The sequence below is a fragment of the Thalassophryne amazonica genome, chromosome 12 (assembly GCF_902500255.1).
Source record: "Thalassophryne amazonica chromosome 12, fThaAma1.1, whole genome shotgun sequence".
NCBI lineage: Eukaryota > Metazoa > Chordata > Actinopteri > Batrachoidiformes > Batrachoididae > Thalassophryne > Thalassophryne amazonica.
This window is the reverse complement of record NC_047114.1, coordinates 102,006,452-102,016,794: the sequence shown is the minus strand read 5'-3', so window position 1 is coordinate 102,016,794 and position 10,343 is coordinate 102,006,452. Positions and strand designations below refer to the sequence as shown.

General features: G+C 44.0%; 1 protein-coding gene across 1 annotated transcript in view; it reads right to left on the bottom strand.

The window, feature by feature from the left end:
* The window catches only part of LOC117521353 (dnaJ homolog subfamily C member 5-like), a 12,645-nt gene extending 2,647 nt beyond the window's left edge, over nt 1-9,998 (bottom strand). The window contains exons 1-3 of the mRNA XM_034182644.1: nt 9,931-9,998; nt 8,452-8,574; nt 681-894 (exon numbers count right to left, since the gene is read on the bottom strand). Coding sequence (XP_034038535.1) covers nt 681-894; nt 8,452-8,558 — 321 coding nt within the window. The 5' untranslated portion in view covers nt 8,559-8,574; nt 9,931-9,998. The remainder of the gene's footprint in view (nt 1-680; nt 895-8,451; nt 8,575-9,930) is intronic.
* Nucleotides 9,999-10,343: the final 345 nt, after the last annotated feature.

Genomic DNA, 10,343 nt, shown 5'->3' with positions numbered 1-10,343 from the left:
CTCTCTTCTCTCTCTCTCTTCTCTGTCTCTCTCTCTCTCTGTCTCTCTCTCTCTCTCTCTGTCTCTCTCTCTCTCTCTCTCTTCTCTGTCTCTCTCTCTCTCTGTCACTCTCTCTGTCTCTCTCTGTCTCCTCTCTCTCTGTCACTCTCTCTGTCTCTCTCTGTCTCTGTCTCTGTCTCTCTCTCTCTCTCTCTCTCTCCTGGCTCCCTCTCATTCACACACATGTACTCAGTCTTGCTTCGGCTGACTTTCATTCCCCTTCTCTCCAAAACATATCTCCACCTCTCCAGACTAGACTCAACTTGCTCTCTACTCTCACTACAGATCACAATGTCATCTGCAAACATCATAGTCCATGGGGACTCCTGTCTGATCTCATCCGTCAACCTGTCCATCACCACTGCGAACAAGAAAGGGCTCAGAGCTGATCCTTGGTGTAATCCCACCTCCACCTTGAATGAGTCTGTCATTCCGACTGCGCATCTCACGCTGTCACACTATTCTTGTACATGTCCTGCACTACCCTAACATACTTCTCGTCACTCCAGATTTGCTCATAGAATACCACAGCTCTTCTCTTGGCACCCTATCATATGCTTTCTCTAAATCCACAAACACCTGTTCTTTTATGTTTTGTTTTCACATGTCCATGGAGGACCATATCAGCCTCTCCCACCCACCTTGGCCCACCACGTGGACAGCATGAAGTAGGTGTTGACATTTTCTTCGCCAAACTGCTGAGCGACATAGAGTCCCAGTGAGCCATAAGAGTCGTAGATGTTCCTCCGGGTTGTGTCGGACAAACAGCGTGAGCGTTGTTCAGCTCTTTTAAACATCTCCGCCGCCTCTGGGTTGTCTGGGTTCTTGTCTGGATGGTAACGCAGTGCCAGTTTTCTGAGACAAGAAACACTGATCATATTCAGTGTCGTTGCTGGGAAGTGCAGTGGCACAGGATTCACTGCACTTATCAGTCAGCATATGTGGAATAAAGCCTCGGCCCCACCGACTAATAAGCCATGAATAATGAGCCACACACGGGTGTGTCAGCGATTATTTGAAGAATGATCCACGTTTTAAGCAATCACATATCCGCTACTAAGGCGCCTCTATGTGCTATGTGATACAAATTCTGACAGGGATAAGTAGTTTGGCACGACACTGGCTGGTGTGCTCCGTGCACCAGGCTGCTGTTCACCTGTGTTCCAGAGTCAAATGCAGCAGTTCTGTGTGTTCACCACAAAAAAAAGACACCACAATGAGGTGGGCCACTTTAATTATATTCACCCACTGCGCAACTGGGATCACTTCCAAAAAATGTATTTCTTTATTTCTTTAATTTTCAATTAATTTAGTTCAATTTATTTTCATTTATTTAGCGCCAAATCAAAACAAAGTTGCCTCAAGGCACTTTACACAAGTAAGGTCTAACCTACCAATATGTATTACTTCCGTGGCTTAGTCACCATGATCCAACTTTTAACTTTGTGTTTGTCCGTTATTGACTGCAAAATCACTGTTATGCGAGCTGCCGTTCTACGTAAATGCTCGTCTTGGGTGCGAGTCATTGTGTCAGTGTGCAGGGCGTGTGCCTGATCTGATCATTAACAAGATGTTCAGTCTATCATAAACATACTTTTACAGCTAGGAATGAACATGCAACTGTTTTGCCAAGCTATAAAAACATTACGAATAGTTACCTTCAGCTGTTCCAAAATATGTAGTCATGGAGCAGGAGAGAGAGAAAAAGTGTCCAGATGAAACAGTCCTCTGTGATTTCAGAAGCGATTAGAGGCGTTTTCAGCATCCAAGCTCTGACAGAAAATGATTATAATCCGCTACAAAATAATGATTTTATAGACAGCGTCCGGCGCACAGAGCAGGTGGGATTGTAGTGTGTGAGAGGTCAGCCGCTCCAAATGGTCCTCGTAGCTGCCAGGTGCTCGGATAATTGGCTTTTACCAGCCTCGTCCTCACCACACACACGCCTCTATAATCCTCATTAGGTGTCATAGTAACTCGTGCACAAACTGCCCCACGCTGTTGTTGCTAAATTTTGAACTTCTTGAAATTAGCACCAGGCTCAGAGAGGAGCCTCGTTAGGTGAATATTCTGCCTCTAAGAGCCACTCAGAGACACTATTCTCCCACAATAGTTGAATAAACCCTCTCATAGCAAAAAAAAAACATGCTGCATGGCTCATTAGTCATCCTCATTTGGTGGGACCAGGGCTTAAAGTTAGGAATGACTGGACTTTTTTGACGTTCGTCTTCACAGTAACTGCCAGTCAACAGCAGGGACGGCCTCCTAACAGCGGTCCACTTCTGCTGTAAACACAGAGACAATGCCAACAAACCATGCTAACTGCTACTAACATCAGATAATGCAGGTGTGATGTTCATGCCTGATGTTCATACCATCCCTGGTTCTCAAGACCAGGCACCTAAGTGGCTCTACTCTATTCTACTCTTCTTTTTTAGATATTTAGATATACCTTAGTAATACACTAGTAGAGTTCTACCCTAGAGTTGTATTATAGAAGACATACCTTACTGAATTTTCATGCACATACGAGTACTTACTTGTTTCACCTTGGAAGTTATTTCTGCTTGCAGTAAAAAGAGCAGATTGATGTTTGTTTGTCTCAACAAGGTTGGTTTGTTTGTTAGTTTTGTCAAAGTAATTCAACAAGACTAACAAACAAACCAACAGACTTCGACAAGACTCTGTTGGTTTGTTTGTTTATATGTTTGTCTGTTACTTTGTTCACCTTAAATTTGGAGCATTTTTCATCTGATTGACTTGAAATTTGGTCAGAACATGTAGACTGCCTGTGTGTATAACCTATGATTTTTTTTGGAGTGGTTCCATTAATATTTAATCTTTAATTAATAATTGGGTCAAACTTCCCAAATTTTGGGAACATTTAAATGAAAAGCCACCTTGTGGTAAACACTGGAATGACAGTGTTTCTGTGTAGGCTCTCAGTTGTCCAGGTGGTTTCCATAGTAGAGAAGCTTGAATCTTTGACTGGACTGGGTTGCTGGACTGGGTTGCTTGACATGAGGACGTTTCGCTTCAAATCACAGAAGCTTCCTCAGCTAAAATTCTTGCTCTGGTGGTCTGACTTCTGTCTTGACTCTTGTAGAGAAGAATAAACCAGAAGCCAACAAAAGCTGGAGTTTTTTAACCTAACCAGACCCCTCCTACTGAGAGGCAGACTGCTACTTAGCAGTGTTTAGATGCACAGGACATGTGTCAAATACGCGCTTCTGTGTGCATAAGAGAAGTGTCGAGGCTGGAAAAGATGAGACAGTTTTCAGTGTGTCGTTTATGCAGAAAAGGTCCAATGACAACACACAGCTTTGTTTCTGCCCCTGAGACCATCAACCAATCACAGACGGGGACTCACACAGTTAATTTGCATGCAGATTAACTGTGTGAGTCCCCGTCTGTGATTGGTCCACGCATTTACAGCTCTAATGCGGCAGGAGTGTAGCAAAAAAAGTCATGTGTACAATCACAGCCAATCGAGTGGCACACAGACACACGCACAATTGTGGATCTGTTTACACACATAGATTGTTTTACAATAATGGTCCCATATGCAAATCAATCCACTCTAAAAACCTTAACTGTGCTCTACTTAATTTTGTCTGGTGAAACATTTTTGCACTTATAAATATTGAGTAAATTAAGGAGCTGTTAAATCATTAAATATACTTGATGATGTTGGTAAATCAAAGTAAAAATGATCAGTATAACTAGTCCTTTCCAAATATTCTGAATGAAATTTACCAAACAAATTAAGGATATTACAAAAATATAATTTGTTAACCAAATGCTAATTGATTTCAATGAAAAACTTAAACAATTGAAGTAAAATTAACTGATAAACTTTTAGGCATTTCATTTGTATATCCAACTCAATCAGAATGTGTTTCAGCGATGTTGTTGAGGCGCTGCAGCTGTTTCTTACTGTCACATATATAAAAAGACACTGAATGACTTTTTAGAGTGAGTGAACACCAAACACACCTTTCGATAAGACTTCCAAGTCTACCACTGACTTTCCCTTCTTTTCTCTCAGCCACTGAATTTGAAATGTTTGCTCCGTGGTACGGTGGCTGGGAAGTGCAAATCAATCCGTTGTGAAAACTGGAAGTAAAACAGCAAAAAGATGTTTCGACAAGACTGTGCTTGGTGTTCCACTGACTTTTTATTTGTTTGTTAGTTTGGTCACCTTAAATTTGGAGTAATTTTTATCTGATTGACTTGAAACTTGGTCAAATCATGTGGATTGGCTGTGCCTATAAGCCTATGTTTGCTGGAGTGGTTCCAGTAATATTTACCACTGATAATTGGGTCAAACTTCACAAATTTTGGGAACATTTAAACGAAAAGTCACCTGGTGGTAAAGACCGGAATGACAGTTTTCTGTTATATGATGGTGACGCCTGGTGGCAAAAATCAGAAGTACAGGTAGAGGGGCTGTGATCTAAAGCGGTTCTCTCTGGTTCATCACACCCAGGCATCGATCTGTGTGAAACATCACATCATCTAACATCTGCAGGCAACAAGCAGCAGTTTGTTTTGGAATTAAATATAGTGAGTCACTCTTCGTTCGACTCGTGTCCGTGTCATGACGACAACGTGCGCGTGACCCTTCTAAAGTCGTCTGTCGTGTTTTGCTGCAATCTGCCACCGGAACCGTTAATTTGTCTCTCAATGAGCTCCACTTGCTTATACAATTATCAACCTCCAAACTGTGCTATTTTCTCCATAATTTGCGACTCATTTGAGCGTCTTTTCCAACTGTGTGTTGTTCAGATTTGCAGAGTTTACTCTTAAACGTATTTGATCCATGATCAGAGGTGTCAAGTAACGAAGTACAAATACTTCGTTACTGTACTTAAGTACACTTTTTAGGTATCTATACTTTACTCCTTTACTTATTTTTCTGCCTACTTCTGACTTCTACTCTTCTACTCAAACAGTCGCATTACTCTTGGCTTCAGTTTAATGTTTATATATATATTTCACATCTTGTGCGCCTGTAATCAACTTTTCTGCAGCGCGGCTTTGCTTTGAACCGTGAACCAATCAAAGCAGTGGTTTGCAGATTGAAGCAATGCTTCGGTCGATTGCTTCGTTTATTCTTTCTTTCTTTCGCTTAATTTTCCCCCGCTAAAACCCTAAAGAGCATACTTATGTGAGTATTATTTACCTTTTCTATGTTAAACCGACCTGTTATGGTCTTCTGAAACAGTTGATGGATGTATTTTATAACTTAAAAACGGGAGCGATGCTAACGCGTTAGCATGTCAATGGCATTTTCAATGTTAAAAGTTAGCATTAAGCAGCTCTCATCACGTTCGGGAGCATTTGTTTTCAAATTGTAATATTTCTTAAATTTATTTTTGTTTATATATTAATAATCTAATGATTATTATATACAATTCTAGAGAAAGAGGCAAAAAGAACTTGAATAGAAACACAACAGAAAATATAAAAGCAACTAACAATGAACATAAATAAGTGTTTCCTGTGAACACTTAGTGACTCTTACTCCTCCACTTCATCCCCGTCTTATTTAATAACAGTTTGTTTCGGTCAAACCATATTTTCAATGTGTTAATTTCTTCAGTGATTTCCAACAGAACAATCTGACAAACTAGAAAACTGCTGCATCCTAGTAAGAGCAGAATACTACTGGAATGAATTTAAATAAGGAAAGTTGTATTTTTTTTTTTCTCACTAAATGGATGCTGCACTCACTGCAGTTTATTGTCTGGAATAGTCCCAGATTGCATTTCAGAGCTTCTAGAATTGAACATTTTCGTGCAGGTGGTGTTGGGGGGTAATTGTTGGGTCTTGGGCCACATGTAGAACGAATCAGTTTTTAAATTAAGCTTTCAATTCATATAGTGGCATCTACTCTTTTTTTTTTAAAGGTTACTTTATACTTTTATACTTTAAGTAGGTTTTGGAGCACATACGTTTTCACTTTTACTTGAGTAAAGAGGTCAAGTTGATACTTCAACTTTTACCAGAGTGTTTTTAAACTGCAGTATCTATACTTCTACTTAAGTAACAAATGTGTGTACTTTTGAAACCACTGTCCATGATTGAGGTGCGATCAGTCTGCAGAAACTTTTAAAATGTGATGGGACAGAAGTGAAAGTGGAAACGTGTCCAGTCTTTGCAGTGTCTTTGAACAGGTGCAGGCCGGTGTTGTACGAAATTCAGTTCCCCTGAAATAATGTGTGCCCCCGGTGTCAGGAGCGTGCACAGTCTGCATCGAATTTCTGATCGGTAAAATAATAACACGTAATCACTGATCATGTCAGTGTTGTAGAAACATAAAATGTGTGCTTGTTTTTGACATGTTTCTTGTTTTGGGTCTTTTTGTTTTTTGTTCTCAGTCACTTTGAGTCTCTAAAACCTAAAAAAGCAGGTCAGAAATCTCGGAGTAATCATGGAACCTGAACCTGAACAGCCACATTAAAGCAACAACATCAACAGCTTTTACCTTCTGAAAAACACTGCAAAGATCAGAAACGTAGTGTCTAAACCAGAGGTCATGTGAACTGGAAACTTTATAATTGCTCAGGTCTCCCTGGCAAAAGAGATCTAGATTTCAATGGGACTAACCTGCTTAAATTAAAAAATCCTCTCAGCCACTGAATTTGAAATGTTTGCTCTGTGGTACGGTGGCTGGGAAGTGCAAATCAATCAGTCATAAAAACTGAAAGTAAAGGAGCAAAAAGACCTTTGGATGAGCCTGGTCAGTGTAATACTGACTTCTCATTTGTTTGTTTGTTGTCAGATTTGAAGTCTGAGTCTTCCTTTGTTATGTTGACATGTTGGACAGATTGGAGGATCTTTGGGTCCCGCTGGAATGACTCTGTGTCCACTGAACAGTTACGTAGTGAGACTCAGATGAGGAGGTTCACTGACACTGAGACTGGAGAAGGACAAGGACACACCCACATTTCACCTGATTGCAACAGATAGATGGTTACTTTGGAGTTGTGGGGGTGGACCAGTTATTTGCCTGTTTGGTTGCCATCCAGAACTGAAGGTGTGGTGTATGTGGTGCTCCCCAGTATGACTTGATGACAGTCGTGTAAGTTCATGACGTTGACTCTCTTGGTGACAGCTGACCGTGTCTGCTTGTGCAGGTCAGGAGCTGTTCTTCATGTTAATACCACATTATGAAGTTTTTTCCAGGCTGTAGAGGAACATGGACAGAAACTCTCAAAACAAAACTCACACACGACTCATCTCTCAGGAGCTCCTGAGACCCCACCCACTTGGATGAAGTTATTCAGAAACTATAAACTTCTATTTTGCCCAATTAAACATTTTCCTTAAAAATAAATAAGTTGAGAAAAAGAGGCATTTGTTGATAGAATCAAAGCACGGTGTCTCTCCAAACCTGCACCACGTCCCCCTGCAGTCATGATGAGGGATGGCTCCGCCCTGACAGATGACTCTGCTGTACTATCCTGTTAGCTGGCTACTGTGAGCGCATGTGTTTGGCCTATCCAGGATGAATGGCTGATCTGGGATGTTCGGCTGGTCTGGGATGTTCGGCTGATCCGGGATGTTCGGCTGATCTGGGATGTTCGGCTGGTCTGGGATGTTCGGCTGGTCTGGGATGTTTGGCTGATCCGGGATGTTCGGCTGATCTGGGATGTTCGGCTGGTCTGGGATGTTCGGCTGATCCGGGATGTTCGGCTGATCCGGGATGTTCGGCTGATCCGGGATGTTCGGCTGGTCCGGGATGTTCGGCTCATCCGGGATGTTCGGCTGATCCGGGATGTTCGGCTGGTCTGGGATGTTCGGCTGATCCGGGATGTTCGGCTGGTCTGGGATGTTTGGCTGATCCGGGATGTTCGGCTGGTCCGGGATGTTCGGCTGATCCGGGATGTTCGGCTGGTCTGGGATGTTCGGCTGGTCTGGGATGTTCGGCTGGTCCGGGATGTTCGGCTGATCCGGGATGTTCGGCTGGTCTGGGATGTTCGGCTGGTCTGGGATGTTCGGCTGGTCTGGGATGTTCTGGTGGCTGATCTGCAGCCAGCTGTGAACCACCAAATGTCAGTCAGACTGTAAAGGTGGTGACAGTGTTGGTGAGGAAAGCTCCAGGCATCTTCAGGTAGGTGGACATGTTGTTTTGTTGGTCTTCCTCTCCTCCACCGGACTGGAAGAGAGGACTTCAGTGTTCCACTGCTCTCTGTTCCAGCAAAGGTGCTTCAAGAATGACAGGACTCAGTCCTGTTCTGTGTGTCCGAGTGGTCCCTGAGGTCTGACTGAACCCTGTGCTGATTTTCACATAATGTTAACATTCTTTAGACTTTTTTATCAAATATCACCAGCGAGAGAGTGTGTGTGTGTGTGTGTGTGTGTGTGTGTGTGTGTGTGTGTGTGTGTGTTGGGGTGATGTTTCACCTGTAGGATTTCTTGATGTCATCATGACTGCAGCTTTTCTCTACACCCAGAACCTGATACAAAGACTCTCCAGAGGTTGATAAGGTTCGCTGCCTCCCTTCAGACATCCTCCAACATAACCTGCTGCAAATGGACCAAAGGTCAGTCAGCTCCATCACAATGACTGTCAGAGACTGGCCCACAGAAGGTCCCACAGAAGGTCCCACAGAAAGTCTGAAACCTTAAAATCAGAAATGTGCAGAGATTTATTTCATCTGAAAATCCCAAAATTGGTAGTTTTTTTGTGCCACTGTGTGTCTCACGGCCGTGTTCTTGGTCTAACTTCATATCTCCTCCATGACGCATACTGTTCTTTTGCTTACCACACTACACAGACAAAACACAGTTTTACTTTGAGACATACTGTTCAGATATACAACATGGGCAGTCACTGCATAGAGCAACGATACCGCTAAAGTTGGGGACCTTGATCTCAAAATCTGAGACGTCTGTTGTCAAGCTCCCAGAACTGAAAATGGTGACTCTCATGTTCAGTGTGGGCATTTTTTAAATACAGCGTCTGGTTTTTAAGTCTGTTTATTCATTCTGACCTTACACAACTTTAATTTACACAGTGACAAACCACAACATTAAACACCTCAAAGTGAGCAAGGTCTAACCCTGACCCAGCTCATGAGCAAGGTCTAACCCTGAGCCAGCCCGTGAGCGAGGTCTAACCCTGAGCCAGCCCGTGAGCGAGGTCTAACCCTGAGCCAGTCCGCGAGCGAGGTCTAACCCTGAGCCAGTCCACGAGCGAGGTCTAACCCTGACCCAGTCCACGAGTGAGGTCTAACCCTGAGCCAGCCCACGAGCGAGGTCTAACCCTGAGCCAGCCCGCGAGTGAGGTCTAACCCTGACCCAGCCCGCGAGCGAGGTCTAACCCTGAGCCAGCCCGCGAGCGAGGTCTAACCCTGAGCCAGTCCATGAGCGAGGTCTAACCCTGACCCAGCCTGTGAGCGAGGTCTAACCCTGAGCCAGCCCGCGAGCGAGGTCTAACCCTGAGCCAGCCCGCGAGCGAGGTCTAACCCTGAGCCAGCCCGTGAGTGAGGGCTAACCCTGACCCAGCCCGCGAGTGAGGGCTAACCCTGACCCAGCCCGCGAGCGAGGTCTAACCCTGAGCCAGCCCGCGAGTGAGGGCTAACCCTGAGCCAGCCCGCGAGCGAGGTCTAACCCTGACCCAGCCCGCGAGTGAGGGCTAACCCTGAGCCAGCAAAACAGACTGTAATTACTGAGTCAGTGATAATGTTGATGACAGAGCAGACACACAGACACAGGTACAGGTATCGTGCAGTTAGTCCTCAGCGTTGGCACATTTCTGTGGGAAGTAAAGAGTTAAATTTTAATGGAATGTGCACAATAATGATACAGAACATCCTGAGATCAAGGTGATCAATCACACATGGAAGATATCTGAAGATGAAGGGAGCAGGTGGGACTCACCTGCGACCTGAAGCCTCAGGTCTTCCTTCGTGCCGAGGTGCCGTTCTGAGCTCGATCCTCCACCACTGAAGATCTCTGACAGGCTTCATCAAACATTCAGCACACGCCTGCTTCAGGTGTCAGCGGCCACCAATCAGGCGCCGGCTCTGGCCCGGGTGGCCACACAGGCTCAGGTGTCACACACGTTCAGGTAGACTAAAGTTGCTATGACAACAAGGGAGAACCAGGCCTGTCAGTCAGAATCTGATGCCTGCACCTTTGACAAATGGAGCTTTTGTCAAACATCTGGAGGAAGCCGCTGAAGTGAATCCAGGTCAGCTCTGTTGAGGTCATCCTGGTGGGTCACTTGATGACAATAAAAACCTCACACGACCACTAGTTAATAATAATTCATGTTAAAATAAATAATAAAA